The 19,077-nt window shown below is 38.4% G+C and overlaps 1 protein-coding gene across 1 annotated transcript in view; it reads left to right on the top strand.

Annotated features, from left to right (window-relative positions):
- FAT1 (FAT atypical cadherin 1) overlaps positions 1 to 19,077 on the top strand; it is a gene marked incomplete at both ends in the record, with an annotated part of 99,953 nt that overhangs the window by 34,304 nt on the left and 46,572 nt on the right. Inside the window, one exon of the mRNA XM_084266957.1 lies at positions 14,775 to 14,836. Within this exon, the coding sequence (XP_084123083.1) occupies positions 14,775 to 14,836 (62 nt within the window). The remainder of the gene's footprint in view (positions 1 to 14,774; positions 14,837 to 19,077) is intronic.

Below are 19,077 nucleotides of genomic sequence, written 5' to 3'. Positions count from 1 at the left end.
CAAACTCCAGGTAAAGGCATTCACCTTTAACTGACCAACAATAATGGCTCAGCCAAAAGAGAGTGTCCTTATTTGCTGTACAAGTAGAACCATTAGACTACTCTCTCTAGACAGAAGGTGCTCACTGAATTCTTCTAGGCTCTGTATCAGTTTCCACATGGATGGAATAGTTTTGCCATGCCACTATTTTTAAATATGGCTGCTATTTAATGATACAGGGTTTGTGTAATTACTGTCTCAACGACTGCAGACTTAAGGTGCTTGAAAGAAGCTTATATACTACCTTGCAGTGGGCTGTTGTGGGCATTTGAATGGCAAAAACTGCATAGTGAAAGGATCTCCAGTTCTCCTTAGGATTACTGAGCAAAAAAGTGGAATCCTAACCAGGTATCTATATAGGGTGAGGGAGGACCCCTGTGTTTTGGTTGTTTTTTAATTACCTTACCCGTGTATTCAGGCCAGAAGTAATCTCTGGGGGTTTTTTACCACATTGGTGTGCTTATTTTCACTCCTTCAGGACTTCTGTTACATTTGTTGTTGTAGTTTGGCCCTGTCTGGAGGCCAGACACCCACTGAAGTTGCTCTATCACTCCCCTTTTCAGCTGGAGAAAATATATATTGAGAGGCTTAAGAGTCGAGGTAAGGGCAGGGAGAGATCACTCTGCAATCAGTGTCATGAGCAGAACAGACTCAGTGTGGAATAAAGGAAAGAAAACTCTCTAATTTATTACACTGCCCTGCACACCCAGTGACTGGTACCAGAGTCAGGTAATGAGAAGTGTGACCAGATCTTAAAGCACCTTCCCCCACCCCTCCCTTCTTAGCAGACTTCAGCCAGGATTTCCCTCCCTTCTCTTGGTGTCTGCATTTTTTTTTTTTGGTCTGAAATGTGGTTCCCAGAGGTGCTGTGACCATCACTGATGGGCTGGGCCTTGGTCAGCAGCGACTCCAGCCTTGAGTTGCCTGTTGTTTACTCTGCAGAGAGCTTCTCATTGCTTCTTGCAGAAGCCACCCCTGCAGCCCGCCCTCCTCCACCAGAACCCAGCCATGCAAAACTACAATTGTACAGCCTAGATTTTTCCTTGGGGAAAGAATGGTGTTTGACAGGAGGTAGCACTTTCTTCAGGAGCCATGTTTTACTTCAACAATTTAAAGAATAAGAGCAAATGAGGCAGAGAGTCACAATTTTGAGTCGGATTTGCAGAAATACTGGTTTCAAAAGTATAGCTTTTTATGCCTTTAATGCAGGGATACAAAAATGATACATGCTTCAAAAAACTAGACTTGGGTTCGGAACCTGGACAGGAGAATAAAAATGTTAATTTCAAGTGTTAATGTCCAGACTTCAGTTCTGCAGGTATAAAATAAATATAATTGCAAGACTTAATTGCCTGGGAGTGTTGTGGAGATACGTTCGTTCGTATTTGTGAAGCACTTTGGTATTGTCATGAGAATGCCACGGGCACTCTTTTGAGGAAATTAATAATCCTGTGGTGTAGGAGTTGGGCCATTTAGATAAAGCCTTTCTTACATAGGGAATTCCAGCAGAAGTGTCCAGTAGTATCCATCCATTTCAGAACATAGCGTAAATGGTACTCCCAGTAAGACCCAAATCTCTGCATCTTAGTGCACACATGCAAGACAGTCAAGGTGACGTGACAGTTTTGACTCTGCAGTTTCTTAGTTTGATTGACAAAGTCTCAACATTACTGTTTGTATAGGATTTAATATTACTTGACATAACTTTTTGCTCCTACTTTCTTTTCTGTATGTTCTTTTTTACTATCTCAAGCTTTTGAAAGTTCTTACACTAAATTAATCCTTGGTAATTTAGGACTGTGCCAGGTTTTGTTTCATAAATTATACCACACCTCAAAACACACATTACAAAGTTAATAACCTTAAATTATGCACTGATTTAAAGACATTTTTATAGATGCAATCCCAAAATAGAATGCTGTTTTAATATAAAAAGCTTGTTGTATTGAACAGCAGGGTTTAAATTCTGGTGATGCTGAGTCTGTGGCTTTCCTTGTCTTGTTTGTTAGTTTTTAGTAATCATTAGAGCCTTATGAAGTTTTAAAATGCTAATAGCTCATGGGCAAATCATCCACCTCACGTGATTCTATCTTTTTAAGCCATTTGAAACCTTTTAAAGAAGTGTCTTTGTGTGACTGTCTAATTCCAAAGCTGACTGAAGTGAAATAGGAAATGGGTACAGCTGCAAACAACTTCCATGGGTTTCCGATAACACCGGAGAATTACTTAGTGAGGAAATGAAGGGCCAGTGACCGCACAGTAGCATTGGCTTCATTTGAACAAAGGAAATCTTTGTTGTTTAACTACTTGTGGGTTTTAAATCAAATTGACCAAATATTTTAGAACTTGGATAAAACCAGTATTACTGCATTGCACACTAACGTGATTTAAAGCTAAATAAAGAAGCAAACACTGAAATTGTTTTTGTTAGGTGTGTAGCTGGCAAACAATGCCAGGCTCAATCTTTGTTCATTCATGTCACACAGCTCGGAGTGTATATAGCGACCTCCATGTGACCAACTGTTTACCTGTTACATGCAGAGAAAATAAAGTATTTGATTGCAGTGTCTCCAGAACAGGTTTTTTTTTTTCCCTTACCTTTACTGAAGCTGTGAGCAGAATCAACCCAAATGTTTGTCAAACTCCTGCAGCTGGAGAGGGTTGCATGAGTAGACAAGTTTGTACAGACATGCATTTGGAAAAGGAGCTTAATTCTGCAAAGAGCTACTTTTGTTTTCCTCCTTAAAGCACTTGAAGTGCTATTACAGTAGCAGTCTCAACCTGGTCTCTTCTGGAACTGCAAAAGCAAGTTCACGCGTTGTACAATATTCTATGGGTTTTGCACTTGAAAAGATGGATAATTTGCTATAATATAGGCAGTTCTTTTAAAAATAATTTTTAAGCATTTATGTAGACATCACTTAAAAGAAAGGGGGGGCTCTTTATTCTCTTCCATCTGTTTGGAAAAAGAAATAATAGGAGCTGGGAAAATATATGAGAAACAGAGCAGTCCTTCCCTTCTCCTTTTTCTGTCCCTGAAAAACCTCATGTCATACTCTGCATGATGTATGTAGTAAGGCAGGAGTTTAAAGAAAGTGATGTTATCTTTCAGTTTTCCCATATTCTGATGTGGAAATGGTGATGGAAACAGACTCCATCAATATCATATATTCCACCTCAAAAGAACATACGAAGTGCAAAATTCTAGTTCTGTCTGGGGAAGAGATGGTGATCAGATACTGTTATGAGCCACTTGTGTAGTGCCACTTTCACACAGCCTTTCCGAGATACCAGCCTTTCCTTGATAGGCTCCCTAAGTAGTAAAACTGAATGAAGTTTGTGTGTATAACGACGCTGTAACGTTAGTATTGATTAATTCCCTATTAAGAGAAGATTACTCAGAATTAGAGTCCCGATTCCCATCTAGCTTGGCTTGATTTTTTGAGTGATGAAAATTGAAGATCAATCCTAGCAAAAACATACTTCTACGTGAAACCCAAACCAAAATGATTCTATGAGGTAATATGATAGAATCATAGGGTATCCTGAGTCAGGAGGAACCCATAAGGATCATTGAGTCCAACTCCTGGCTCCACACAGGCCCAGCCAAGTCAGAGCATGGGACTGAGCACATCGGCCAGACGCTTCTTGAGCTCAGCCCACCTTGGGACTGTGACCACTTCCCTGGGGAGCCTGTGTCATTGCCCGACCCCCCTCTCAGTGCAGAACCTCTTCCTGACATCCAGCCTAAACCTCCCCAGTCACAGCTTCATGCCATTTTCTTGGATTCTATCATTGGTCACCAAAGAGAGGAGATTGGCACCTGCCCCCTTGCTCCCCCTCATCAGGAAGTCACAGACTGTGAGGGGGTCTCCCCTCAGCCTCCTCTTCTCCAGGCTGAACAAACCCAGGGACTTCATCCTCTCCTCATAAGACTTCCCCTCCAGACCTTTCACCGTCCCTGTTGCCTTCCTCTGGACACTGTGATATTTTTGTGTCCCTCTTGTACTGTGGTGCCCAGAACTGCATCTAGTGCTCGAGGTGAGGCCTCACCAGCACAGTGTGGCTTGGGACAATCCCCTCCCTGGACTGTCTGGCCATGCTGTGCTTTTTGCACCCCAGGATATGGTTGGCCTTCCTGGCTGTCTGGGCATGCTGCAGTAGTAGTCTGTCTTGTAAATGTAGAAGATAACATGCAACTAAACAAAATAAGGCATCATTGACTAGATCTTCAAGTTTTAACTTGGAAACTACTATTTTTAGGGCTTAACTTTGTATTTTACGGAGTTAGGGATTCTCAAAAGAAAGCCTGTAATGGTGTTGAAGATACCCTGATATTCCTAGTGTGATTGGAACCACTTCCTCTGTACATTTGAAAATGCATATGCCATTCATAAACCATTCTTAACTTCAAAGGAGAGAAAATATTAAGGACAGTTGTGTCTAACAGTTGTATTGTTGCCTTAATGTTCTTTTGGTATGGAAGGTTTAAATGAGTAGCCAAATAAAAGTTCAAGGTTATTGGTGGGCTTAAAGCTGCTGAGAACCCCTAAATGCCTCGAAGTGCTAAGAGGGACCTCATTTATCCATTTACAGAGAACGCTGCAGTAAGGCAGTTCTTAAAAAGAAATAGTTTTTATTCGTTTTGGTTGATCATATGATTTTGTTGTGACATGCTACTCTCAGCCTGCCTCAGTTGCTTCAAGATAAAATATATATATATATAGTCAGTGAAGTGATAAATATTGAAAAAACCACCCAAAAAAACCCCTAAAAAGCTAAACCCCTCTAGTAAATCACATTTTTAATTCAGCTTTTTCAAGTCTTAAAATAATTATTGTTTTCAACAATTGAAATACAATTCTGTTTATTGGCTTTTTGTCTACATTTTCAAAATTAGAAGATCATTGGATAGCCAGTTCTGAAGCTGATGAAGCAAGACCAACCATCTCTGGCAGTTAATGAGCTTTCTTAAGGAAATCCTCGTTGCTTAAATTAGTAAAAAAGAATTAGTGAAACAAGCCATACAGACATTCACATACACACAAAAATCCCAACAGTGATGAGCATTTGGGAGGTTGAATTTCCCCCTTTGATAAACCATATCTTGAAAATTTGGAGGGAAGGGATTTTGTCTGTAGCCATTAACTAATTTCATATCCGTTCTCTACAAATGAGTTAAATAAATACTGTTTTTTTCATTTTTAACTTTTAGAATGCAGTGTTAATGAAATGAAATATTGTGGCTTTCACGGGTGAGTTTGTCTATTTGTAGAATTCCATTAAAAGCCAAAAATCAGTTCAATAATTTCTGATGTTACATACAGTCCTTCTCGTTTGGCTGTTACATACCATCAGTGCTGTCATTAGTTACATGCTGTCATTGCAACCAGAGCACTCTTTTCTGACTAAAACATAGCTTTAGTAAAAGCAGTTGAGTTTTTGACATCAAGACAATACTCAATATGGACACCTGCTCTGATGTTTCTCATTGAAATCGTTCATGTAGTAACTTCTAAAATCCCTGCTTTAAGGCTTAGCTTGGTTGTGCAGCAAGGTGTAGTTGCGATGAACACTGACTTTGATTTCACGGTTGCTGCTATTCCGCTGTAACTACAAATCCACTCGCTGGTGAATACTCCCAGTTAACGCAGAAGTTCAGTTACATTTTGTGTAGTCACCTTCCATTTCAGAGATGATGTCTGCCAGCTGGAAAGAGCTTTGCTGGTAGAGTAAATTGCAAAGACCGTACACGTTCTTTGTGAATTTGTCAATCTTCCTTAATCCACGTGTGTGTGTTGCAAGAGTTTTATGGGAGATTAAACATGAAATTGTAAAACTGTAACGGAGGAAATTACCTCAAAAACTTACCTCAGTCCCTTAGTAATTGGTCATAAACACTTCTCTCAACTGGTCTTGATATTTTCATTTTTTTAAAAATATATTAACAACTCAGGGCTGGCTACTATAGCCTGAAAAGCACGTTTTCTTTGTTCAGAGGAAAAAAAAAAAAGTTTGTAAAAGCATGTAGAGTTTCTTTATTCAGGTACAAAAAATAGAGTAAGGTTATATCAGCTTTGAAAATATCTTTCAAAATGCTGCAAGATTTTATGCCAATAATTCTGTACTTCATTACTGAAGGTGATATGTCTCAAGATAATGAGTGATGAGGATCAGGTTTCTTAAAGAGTTAATTACTGAAGGTATTTGAGCTTTGAATTGGTGTGGCTTTAGTATACTGGATGGTGTTGATGGCAAGAGTGTTTTTGCAAGGTAAACAAAGATTAAAAATTTATAGTTCTCTGCTGATAGTAAGTTTAAAGTTCATTCCAGAGGAAGTTTGTCATCACTTACTAGTTGTCTTTCAGTGATCATACATGGGTTTTGTTGTTTGGTTTTCCATTCAAAATAATTTTAGCTATTTTTATTATTTCTTAAGAATCTTTATTTTTTTGTGATTTTATCTTTCACTGCTTATGACTTGCAGTTCTGGTTATTTTATCTCCTTATGTCTGAGAGAAACTCATACTGCCAAAAGAAGAGAACTGGCAGTGAAACTGGACACATCCTAAAATGCTTTCAGGCACTCAGAATGCAGGATTACTTTTCTTTTTCTACTATACCTATTTGGGGTTGTGTGCTTATTTACAGATTTCATTATTCCCCAAATAGTTGTACTAGTAAAACAATCACTGCAGAAGTAGGTTATACCATTGTCTTGGTAAATCCAGGGTGAAAATAATGTACTCTGTGACTAAGTAGAGTGTACAAAACCACTTGGTTTACTTTTGTAGGATACATTTGAGCAGTTTTCTGTAATTATATGATCACTAAACCCAGATTTGATGCGTCATTTGAAATCTAGCTGAAACTGAAGCTCTACACTGTTTACTGGATTGGATGACTTAGTGGTTTACATAAAGTGGTTTTTTACTTCCGTATCCCATACGTTAATAATCTTTGTCGGGTTACTTTGCCTTTGTTCCCTGCTTTCAATCAGTACAGTGATAAACGAGTACTCTGATCAGCAAATTCCACATCTTTGTATCTGGATGCTGTTAGAACAGTTTAGGGAAGTAACTCTTCACTTCAGATGTACACCTTGTGCTTACACTTTGTAGTAGTAGGATTGAGTAGTTAAATTGCCCGGTTACTGATTAACGTGGCAACTGGTGGTATGAAATTCCAGCCGTAGAATTAAATAACTTCCTTTTTCATCCTATATACCAAGTTTACATTCTGCCTTGGCAACAAGTAACAAACTCATAAACACTGATACTACCCTGCTTCAGTAAACGTCTAATGTGCTGACACAAGCCTGCCCTTACGGACCAGGCTGGTTACTCCTCATTCGATGCACTCCTGACTTGGGTAGGACTGAGATCTCCATTATTACTTCACCTTTCAAAGGGCAAGATGTTTATTCAGCTGGGATAAATGTGCCAAAAAAGGGTATTTTGTGGCTCAAGTCCAGAGCATATGCATCAGCATGTGAAACAGGAATATGGGAGTGCCTAAAGAGAAAGAAAATATGATCTGAAGGGCAAATAGAATGTGTAGTTCTGTAAAGCATTTTAGACCTGGAATTTACCTAGGTGCCTGTGCACTTTGGGAATGTCCTGCTGGCTTTTGCCTGAACTGCTGCAGATGGCAATTGAAGGGAGAAAGGCACCGAAGCTGTGAAAGACTGCGCTAGTTGAGTGCAGTCAAACACAAGGGGAACACCGATTTCAGCACGGGGTACCGCAGTAGGTCTCCTTTAATTTGTCTAAAACTATCTATTTATAGGGCAGTGTAACTCACTTTTATAAAGTACCCTGATCAGAAAATTCATACATGAAGGGGAAAACTGCTCCTTTAGCTTCAAAAGTGGATTTAAACTGCCTAGGGAAGGCTACTAAGCCACAGGCTGTAAGCTGTGCTAGGCAGAAGTGATCTTTGCTCTACTTAAACAACTGTATTGCAAAGAAAGGTAAGATTAAAGAGGCCAGAGGGAACAGGCAAGCAACAACATAATTCTGTACCTAATGGAGAGACTATTCAGCTGAAAGCGGAACCTGGAGTCTCACTTTCTTTTGAAAAGTATCAGGCTTTATTGAAAGAACAGAAATGATTGCTTTTAAATATTTTACTTGAGCAGAAGAAGCATGTGCAGCCATTTAATTGGCTTGTAAATTATGTTGCTGGTTTCTTTCGGGTCTGTGTGTTTACAACTATATTTTCAGTGCTTGAAAATGGCAACAATTTTGTTGCAGGTATTATGGACAATTTTGTTTAGGTGTTTAGGACAAGAAAGACATTCGGAATGAAAAGCAAGGCAAATTGCTAAGGAACAATCTTTAGGACTATGTACATCGAAGCTGTTCAGTTCCTTTATGCTTTCTCCAGTGAGCTGTCTGGCTAGAGCTGTGATCTCGTTCGGTTTTTAACTCAGAAACCTGCCTTTGTGATGATACATCACAATGTCACACAGTCTAGCCTATAATCGTAGTCGATATATGACTGGTGAGACATGGAGTTTATTTTTTGTCAGCTGCAAAGCTGAAATCTGTTCTTAAATCCCTCTGCTATTACGTTTCATTGACCTATTTTTATTAACCTGTTTACTTGCTTTGGTTGTGAAGCCTTGACTTGGCTTACATAGAAGACAAGATTTGACTACATTCTTGCCAAAAACGTTATCTGAACAACTTTAGAAAGGGAATGTGGGCTTTTTCTGATGGTCAGTGATTGTAAAGCAAATTAGGTGTAAATCATAGCTCAGTTGAAAGAAAAATCAGTGGGGTAAAAATGTCTTTCTGTGACAGGCATAAAGCAGTCATGGATTATTGTGTTCACCTGTCCTCTTGTCCATATTTCAAAAAGTGTTGAGCTATTAGGAACAATATCATAAGAGATTTTCATGAAAGTGAAACTTGACACTCAGTGTATTATGTCTAAGACATGGCTTGATCACACTAAGTACTTTGAGCAGAGAACTGCTGATTCCAGTGGACTTCTTGATTTATCAAGCAAAAGAAAGATACATTCCTGTGTCTAGAAGGGAAAGCTGTCTTAAATATAACACACTATTTCTTACATGGGGATTATTAGTAGGAAATCCTGCCTTGAGGTGAGGCAACATCTTTATCACTTGAAGAGACGTAATTGGTCTTCAGCTTACAGAATGCACGCTGTAATTTGCCCAGTGCTTTAGGGTTGTGTTATGCAGTAGTCAGACTAGATTATCATTACAGCCACATGTGAATTTAAAACCCATACTTCCATCAACTCTTACACTGATGTATGTATTAAGTTCTTGTAAAGAAAATACCAAGATAATTGTGTTTAACATTCATTAGTAAATCATCATTTTTCAGGTTGAAGTGGAGGAACAAGAGCTTAAATAATAACACATTACAAGTAAAGTGATCTATAGCTTTAAACTGATTGAGTTGCACTAATGCAGTCCAGAGAAACCATTCCTGCTGACTGGTTATGGTTTGTGTTCAACACACAAGACAAAAATCTCATCCACAAAATGTTTCCTCTCATATATTTATTCCCAGTGTCTTATATCTGTTGGAGTTGGTGATAAAAAATTCTTTAAACCTGTAGTGCTAGTGCACTCAAAGATCAGAGAAACTTACATCTTTTCCTAGGCTGCAATTCCAGGAGCGTTATGCTACATTCAAATCAAGCCTGTCAGTTAAAGCTCATCGGACGCAGATCAGTAGACTTGGTAGTATCTGCTTTAGTCCTTTGGATTGTAGTGGGTTAGTGCCCAGCTCCAGAACTGTAATCTCAAGCTGTATGTGCAGTTGGAGAGTCTGTGTATATCTGTGAAAGCACCAGTGCATGTGTAGGTATGCCTGTAGCAGGGAATGCACGATGTATACAAGGCAAGACAAAAGTCCTTCTGTTACAAAGACCTGATGTTGCTTCTTTTATCACTGAAATTGTCCATGCTGTCCATGCCACGAAGACAGCTAATAGCATGGAACTAATAGTAACATTCTTAGCATGGTGCTCACCTGCTAAGCACTAAATGTTCTGGGTTTTTTAAGAGATTGCCATTCTGGCATTGAATGGAAGTTGTTGATGTGCTGTTTTTCAGATACAGAGGCAATGTGATGTAACTGGGCACTGAGATGAAAGCTTATATGGGATAAAACAAATCCCTGCTAATATCAGCTCCTTTATGCTATTTTCTGTTCCAAATGTAGCAGCTTTATTTATATTTACGTAATTGAATGCTGTAGTTGCATCGTTGTGTGTTTAATAGTGTTTAAAATAGAAATCTAAAGTAAATTTTACTTTAATACAGTTGTAACTATATTGATTTTCCAGTAGACCTCAAATAGACAGCAGATATTCCCAGAATATAAACTCAAAGGAGGAAGGAAGGGAGAATACAATTGTATTTGTTACCCAGTATGGGGTTTGTGTTTTGCTTTTTGTTAGAGATGTTTGTGGTTAGTTTTAGTTCATTATAGTACCTCTCCAGCCAGTGAAGCAGAACAGCTGTGGTTTATCCAAAGTCTCTCTAAATTATTAAGTTGCTGTTATGAAAATGTTTCTGATGAGGTGAGCTTTGGAACATTCCTGAATAGAAAAGAATGTTGCAAATTCACTAGAGATACCGTTTGTTATAAACTTGTCTTTTCTCAAGGATGCTTGACCCAACTTGCCATAGTGTGCATCAGCTTCCAGGTGGAATATACAGTCAGTGATGTGACTTGGCGGAGCTCATTGTTCCTGTTGGTTGGGAGGGGTGATAAGAGGCAGGAGTAAAACAGGAAAATGTGACTGAACAATGATGCTCTGTAAGTCAGTTTTGCTTTCAAAATGAATCCTTTGTCACTGTGATGTTTCTCTCACACGCTGCTATTTCGCTCATTCAGCAGTGATCATATTCTGCCCATCTGCCACTAAGGATTTCAGAATTCATCATGTTACAGACTTCTGCAGAGATGGAGTGAAATCGTCACCTTTGGTGGGGATGTGGTGTGTGTAAAGTTGTGGTTTGTTATTTGTTTTTGTAGCAGGAGGGGTGCAGGAAGGAGATCTCCACACTGTTACAGAGAAGAGAGGGAGCTCAATCTAAAAAGTTTGAGAACTTTTGTTTTCAGTAGAAAGAGTGATGGCTCTTTTTTCAGGGAGCTGATTAGGTCCGAAGATTCTGCCCAACCCTCTTAATAGGCAGTCACTGCATAGAGACACTTGATCATATTATGGCCTTAATTGAGAAAGGCTCTTTAGCAACTGATGAAATCCATTGGTGCAGTATTAAGCATTTTATAATACAGAAAAACTGGGAAACAATGGAAAAAACCTCTTAGCAATTGCCATAATTAAACCTTTCACATTGTTAAACTGTAGTGAAACACTTCACTGAAGCTAAATTTTCACATAGGAAAGTGGCTGGCAGTAAGGAGTTAAATAAAAGGAATGTCATGCATGTGTATGTGATTCTAAATCCAGAAGTGTTACATACCCTTTGTTGGCATTAGTTTCTGCTGAATGTACAGGATATATATGGTGAAGACTAAAAGCTTCTGTTACTGGTCTGAAGCGTTTTAACAGGAGTGTGGCATGAGTGGTTGCAAAGACTGGAAGTTTAAACATCTCAAAGCATGCATCTACTGTTCATTACTGGATATTTTTTTGCTTACCTGTTTGTGTTGTACTGACCAACTTCATCAGCAGAAATTGTATCTGTAATTAGACTTTCTTTAACAAACTGTAGCATGTAGTACATGGTGGAATATTCTGTCTGGAGTGCCTGCAGCAAAAACGTTTTTATGTTCCCCTCCCCCAGCTATTAGCTGGCATTTATTAGTGGTGGCTCTAGTCTTAATGGCTCTTGCTGAGGGAAGAAACGGATGGGAAACTGTTGAAAGGTGTTACCTGCTGCTTTCGTGTCTGAGCAATTCTCTACTTGCTGCTGCTGTGAGGGATCGAATCCAATATTGTCAGAGGGTGCAGACTGAATATTGACTGTTCAGAGAAATGCAAGCACAATGAGATATTCCTGCTGGAATTACTTTATCCTTCCTGTGATTTTTGAGATCCTCCTCGTCCTCAACCCAGCTATTCAGCAGCCAACTCTTTTAGTGGCTGTGCTGAAACTTACCTTTTTCCCTTGCAACTTTGGGGACTTTCAGGGGATTAATGCTTCCTGGGAGGGCTTTGTGCTGGTTCTTTCCAGAGGTACCCAATGAAGAGGTATTTAGGCAAGTTTGTGTTTCTTGGTCGCCAGCAAGTCCCTTTGCTCGAGAGAAGCCAATGAGGTATCAGCTCTGCCATTTGTTCACTTGCAATTAACAGTTCTGTGCTGCTCCCCATAGACCCTGTGAAAAGAAAAGGTGTGGCTAGACCAGGCTCAGCCAGGAAATTAGGAAAAAGCTTTGTTTAAAATAGGTGACAATAAACATTTTCAGTTGTCACTGTTCACAGCTCAGTCATCTCTATGGGAAGATGTTACCTCAAGGAGGTTAAAACAAGAGTCGTCACACCCTCATGTTGCAGGAGGGGATTCAACTTTTTAAAAGGGTAGACAATGGCAGGACAAGGGGGAATGGATTAAAACTAATGGAAGAAAGGTTTAGATTAGATATTAGGGGGAAGTTTTTTACAGAGAGAGTGGTGAGGGGCTGGAACAGGCTGCCCAGAGACAGGGTGGATGCCCCGTCCCTGGAGGTGTCCAAGGCCAGGTTGGATGGGGCCCTGGGCAACCTTGTGTAGACCCAGGCCTGAGGTTGGTGGCCCTGCCTGTGGCAGGGGGTTGGAGCTCTGTGATCCATGGGGTCTTTTCCAACCCATGCCATTCTATGATTCTGTGATTCTATCATCCTTTTTTTTTTTCTGTCTGTCCAACCCCCTCCCCCTTACTAAATTCTCAGTACTAATGCAGCATTTTGTCCATGTGTATTCAGGTTAGTTGTTTTTTTTAATTTTCATTCCCACTTTTTTTGTAATTAAGGGCAGCTACTTCATAATACCAAAATATGTACCCTAACAATAACATACATATTTTCTATGTGTTGATATAGTAGAAGATGATGGATCTTTATGTCTAGAGTACGAGGTATGTAGTGGGTTTGATACAGTAGGAAAGTAAATTGCTGGAAAAACAAGGGTAGATTTGACCATAATGGAAATGGCCATTATTTGCACTGGTTTTTGAAGAATACTTGTTGGAACATTTGACAGCTGCAATATTGCTTTATATAGATTTTGTTCATATTATTTAGTACAGGCTGTCTGCTTTGTTCGTATATGTAGACTACAGCTGTATTTTGACAGTACCATTGAGTAGCTATGCACCAAGGGCATACAATTCTGTTTGTTAGCCTTTCTCTTTAAAGTGAAATTAAAATCTTTATTACTCTTCTTACTTACATGCTCTATTTTTTATCAGCTGTGAGACAAAACTGAAGGTTTTTTATTGTAGCAGATTAACCTTGAAAACTTCATAAATAGATTTTAATTTTGCTTATAAGAGGTCTTACTGATAGAAAGCTTATGCTGTAGATAGAGAAAGGAAAATGAAGTGTGGTCTGTATTTTCATTGCTATTTTGTCCTTAATTGGGTAATTGCTCTCCCATTTTTCAGTTTGACTGTTAAGGATCAAGATGACAGTGCTTTCCTGTCACTGTAAAAAGCTGGGATAGTTGGATAAAAAGTCTTATGACATTGCAGCATCTTCTGTATGTAGAATATGCTGGATTCCTGCTGCAAAGAATAGGGGATGCTTTGGCCAGTAGTGGCTTACATTGCACAAATCCAAATGTCAGTCTTTGCTCTGTGCAAAGCCAAGTGGGGTTTAGCTGGATGAACTAGCACAGGCTCAGTGCCATGTGAACACAGCGGTGGTGCTTGTGGGGCCAACTTGTACCTGCAAGCAGGTTAGTGGCATTGGTTCAGCACAGGGTTATGACCTGTGTCTGTGTCCATGCAGAGTTAACCCATTTAGCCATTCAGCTATAGCTCAGAGTTGACTGGTTTTCATCAAACTCAGTAGTTAAAATTTTAAAACTGCTGTTAGGGAGAATTAATTCAAATAAAATCCTGTTGAATTTAGATTTCACTGTCTCTTCTATCACCTCTTACTCTGACTGTGTTCATTCAAAGTGAAACTCGTTATCCTTTCCCAATCCTCCATCAAAGATGTATCCAACTCTTGCAACAAAATCTAACATCATGCAGCAAAAACTGGTGCTCCTTCTCTGCTATTGCCAACAGCAACTGCTTGATTGCTTGTCACTGACAAATCAAGCCAGCACACACAGATTGCTCTGGTTTTCACTATTAATGGATCTCTTAAAATCATCCTTTTTCTATTGGTATCACTAAAAATACAAATAGATGCTTCTCTGAAAGAGATTGGCAACTATTAAAATAATGTGTGTAAGCACCCTGTGATTAAGGCATATGAACAGCCTCTGAAAACAAGACTTCATGAGAGGGAATTGCATACACACCTCTAGTCAGAAGCATGATGTGCACAAGATGTGTTGGAAATTGAACTGTTTCTGTCTTAAGGGCTGCAGCAGCTTAGCTTTCAGGTTGCAAGGAATATTTTCACAGCTTTTGAAGACTGGAAACCTCTCACCCCTTCCATTTAATGCAAGCATAAGTTCTGCAAAAATAGAAGAGGCGACCTAAAGAAGTTGAGATTGGGCATATCAGTAACCCCTGGTTTAACCTTCATTCTTGAAAGATCTGACTAATTATTCTTTTATGTTTACAGGTCTGATTACAACCACATCTAGAAAACTAGATCGAGAGCAGCAGGGAGAGCACATACTGGAGGTAAATACTTTCTGTACTTCTCTGAGGAACAGTGACTCTAAGATCATAGCTCTTTTACAGAGTTATGTTTACCATACTTGATTACTGCATGAAGAATTTAGACAAACGGATTTCAAAAATTATTTGTTTCTGTGTTCATTATATTGCAATGCAGAAAGCTACCTATTTTATAAAAACAGTGTGTTGGGACTTCTTTGCAAGAAAAGAGTTAAGATACAGATAGAAGTCAATTTTTTATATATATCTGTAAGTAGAGTTTTTTTTTCCAACAGTACAAAGGCAAGATTACTAAAAGGAATATGATTTTCTTTTTTTAAAAAAATCTTCCTGTGCAATAACTGAAATGCCTGTTTCAGCTTCCCACTTGCTGAATATAGACCTCTCAAAAAGAATCTTTTTTCAACATTGAGAATATAAACAGATTGTGAGTAGACCTTTTTTCTGCATAATAGTTATCAGTCACATAAGCAGGTGAGTTGCAAAATAAGCATTATAGAGTTGGAGTCCAAAAGCACGAAATTCAGGACATAATTCTTTTATTTAGCTCCATTTAATCGTCTGCCTGGAATTTGTGTAATGGCTATTCTCATTATTTATCAGAAAAACATGAAAGAAAAACAGACAACAGTGAGTCTTCCCTTTTCACAATGTGCAGTGTGACAGCATTGTACTTCACCTGCAATGAAGACTTGAATATTCATGGTGATATTTAGAGGCTGAGATTTGGCTGGAACTTTTATTGTCCTTTTGCTTCTGGGTGATAAACAAAAGACAGTGATCTAAGCTCACAAAGCTAACAAGTCTGGACTTGCTCAAAATTTGTGAAATCTGTAGAAGAGTTTTCTAATAGGAACACAAGAGCTGTGTAGACTTGGAGGTGAATGTATTTCTTGGTAGCACAAGCTATCCTTTTGCAGAACTCCAGCGTGTAGGCAGTCTTCTGCCCCTTTTCTATCCCTTTGGTGCATTGCAAGCTGGATTAATGCAGCTGTTGGACGAAATCTTTGTTGTTATTTTCAGTTCTGTATCAGCTTTGGGAAAAACACTTAGTACTTAAATAGCAGTAGGGTGGCATTTAATCTGCAGTGTGTTTCTAGTAGTAGTAGCAGCAAAGTTAATTAAGTGGCAAATCTGATTTAGTGCTAGACATGTTATTCCTGTAAATTGTAAAGTCATCACATTATTCTCTTTTTAAATTACCTCCTGTAATCTGCTTGTCTAAGTTTCCCAAAGCATTTCATATCAATTATATCTTATTTCTTGACCACTGATGTATATTGGTTGTAAAATTGGTATCTCTTGACATTTACTCCTATGCGTATCGTCCTGGGTTTTGGGTTGGGGTTTTTTTTGTATTAGATTTATACAGTAAACAAAATGATCTGTGGATCATTCTGTGACCTTATACCTTATCCCTGGAACAGGGTAGCCATGTCCAAGTTACCTCTTGAGAATGGTGCCTGAATTGGGTGAATAGTCAGGCTGCAGCTGGGCAGCGTGTGGGAGTGTGCTGCTTGTTTGGGGACATAATTTAGCCAAAGAGCACACTAACAGTGTCCTGCTATGGGCAGTTGTCTGCTAGCAGTTGAGCCTATTAATTTAATCTTAAATTATAACAGGACAAAATGTACAGAACTCAAGATTTTAAATTTTTTTTATATTTTTTAAGGTTAGAGTATTGTACAAGGGTACAGAAATCCTCCTGGTTTCATCGTTGTCTGTAAAGATAAATAGCAGATTAAGCTGCTTGCTCCTCTTTAGTTTGGTATGTTGGTTATTGCCTGCTGGTATCGTTTGTAATTCCTCATTCTTCCTTCATTTTGAATCCCAGCTGGTTGTTAACATTTTAAATAAGTCTGTGAAGTATCCAAGGGAAGAACGCTTAACTACAGAGCGATAATGGTAGACAGCACAGCCCAAAGCAGCAGTTTTCCCACTTGTTAGTTTTATGTTTACACCTTTGAAAATAGGTTGGAAGCAAACCCAGAAATGCACAGAGTGGTGGGCAGTATTATGAGCCAAGTACTGAGCATCTGGCTAATTAATTGAGCATTGAAATGTTGACCAGATGGGTTTGTGGGTTTATTCCTTGTTTGCTATCAAATTTGATCCTTGATTGCACTCCTGCTTGCATAGTGGTAATTAATATGCCCCATTCTTTTATTCCCAACTTGTAACTATTTTCCAAGTGCCAAATTGGCACTTTTAAAATGCAGTTATTTTAGGCTAGCTTCATGTTATTGTCTTGTATCTTAGTATTCTGTTGGTTGTATCAGTAATGCTGACATAAACTGATGTTGCATTCAAATCAAACTACATTCCTCAAATTTGCCTCTTTTTTTTTTTTTTCTTCTTTTTTCTTCCTGGCTCAGGAAAATGCTAACATTATGTTAATGGCCAAGTTATTACATGCCTCTTGGAACTTCCTTTTTAAAGATATGTTTCTGGTTTTCTGTTTGTATGTTGGTTTTTTTTGCAAACTGAAAGATAGATGGTCATGTTCTAAGTACTAAAGGGAACAGATACTCATGTATGTGGAAATCCCACCATCTGTTAGAGATGAGCATGAACATTTGCATTTCATGTTGCATTTCACGTGTTCTGTTGTGGTTAATCACTTCACTCATGCTTGTTCACTTCATTCTTGCAATTTATGCCATGCTTCACTTATATTTCCTTTTTTCCCCCCTCAAATAAATGAGAAAGAGGAAAAAAAATCTCTGATCCTGTCCTGATTCTTGTCAATGTAAATGCAATTTTTCATCTGGGATTCAATTCCAGCTTTCCATTAGTATCCATTTGATTATTTTGTATCTTGTTATTCTTGTTATTCTAAAGAACTATTGAAGGAATCCTCCACTCACATTCTGGAAGAGAAACGCTTGTTATGCCCAAATTAAGGTGTGCTGCTTGTGATTGGAATATCATTGCTGTGTAGAGTTTTTTGTTTGGGTTTAAGGAGATTGTTTTTGTTTAACAGCCTCCACAACACTGATCCTAGAATCATTGACGTTGGAAAAGACCTCTAAGATTGAGTCCCAGTGTATATCTTTCCCATGATGTTTTCCCAGTGCTACTACAGTGACTGACTTCTGTACAGAGCTTCTTCCCAGCAAAGACTTAAATGTTCCTCATGAACTCAGAACCAAAATGAAACTGCAATGCACAACACATTTCCCATAGTATTTGTTAGGCACACTATGTGTTTGATTTTTATTTTTTACTTTACTTTTCATTCCTCTACAGCTTTGACAAGTATCCAGTAGAATTAGGTGAACATATCTCAGTTCATCAGTTTCTTCTTTATTACAGCAGGGATGGCATTGGTAACCCTCAGACATCCCTGGGTATTTATTTCACTTTAATATTAAGGAAGGTAAATTAAGCTGAGGAAGACAATTTTAAAGGTGGAAAAAAAAAAAAGGAGTGAAAAAAATAAGGAGAGACTGTATAAAGGCTAAGGAAGATTGGTGCACTGGGTTATGAAAGTATTAACATCAGAGATGCAAGTTTTAAAATTTTGAAGCTAAAACGAAAAATAACCCAACAGCAAAGAGGAAGTAAGGAAAAGAATATGAAATATTGACAAAAGGAAAAATATGACTTTAACCTTCATTATTCCTTGTTCTTTAATGTCAGGGTTTTTTTTAAAAAAATACCCCTTCAGAAAATGAGATTTAGCCAAACTGCTATAGGTCAGGTAACACTGTTATCAGTGAGGATTCATATTTGGTTTAAATGCTTTGTATGTAATGGCAGCTAAACTCTCCCTCGAAAACGCCTGTCTGAGCCCATTAGCTTTTATGTAGATGGCAGGGTGCAGCCACAAAGTTATGGGCCTGATTCTCTAATTTGTCTGCTAACTGAGCTCTTACAGGAAGCAGGAATATAAACCCCCTGTCTTTTTGTTCTTTTAAATCGATGCCAAAATAATTCATATATGCTCATATCTAACCCCTTATGAGCTAAGTTTTTCAATCAATTTAGTCCTTTTCCTAAGGATAAGGACTTTTTACTCCATTTTCTGACTTGTGATTAATATAACTTACTATATTTTTGTTCACTATCCATGCCAATAACATCAGATCAGTCCTGGAATTAATATTGTAGACGATTTCATACTCCTTTACAGGCTTTGTAAAGGAAATTTTGACTATTGCTGGAAGAGCAGACTTGGTTTAATTTCCTATTTCATTTAGTCCATGGAAATAGATTTTTTGTGTGTCTTCCTTAAAAAGCAA

Source organism: Gallinula chloropus (assembly GCF_964237585.1).
Source record: "Gallinula chloropus genome assembly, chromosome: 7".
NCBI lineage: Eukaryota > Metazoa > Chordata > Aves > Gruiformes > Rallidae > Gallinula > Gallinula chloropus.
Note: the sequence above shows the minus strand (reverse complement) of the source record. Positions and strands in the feature narration are given on the sequence as shown.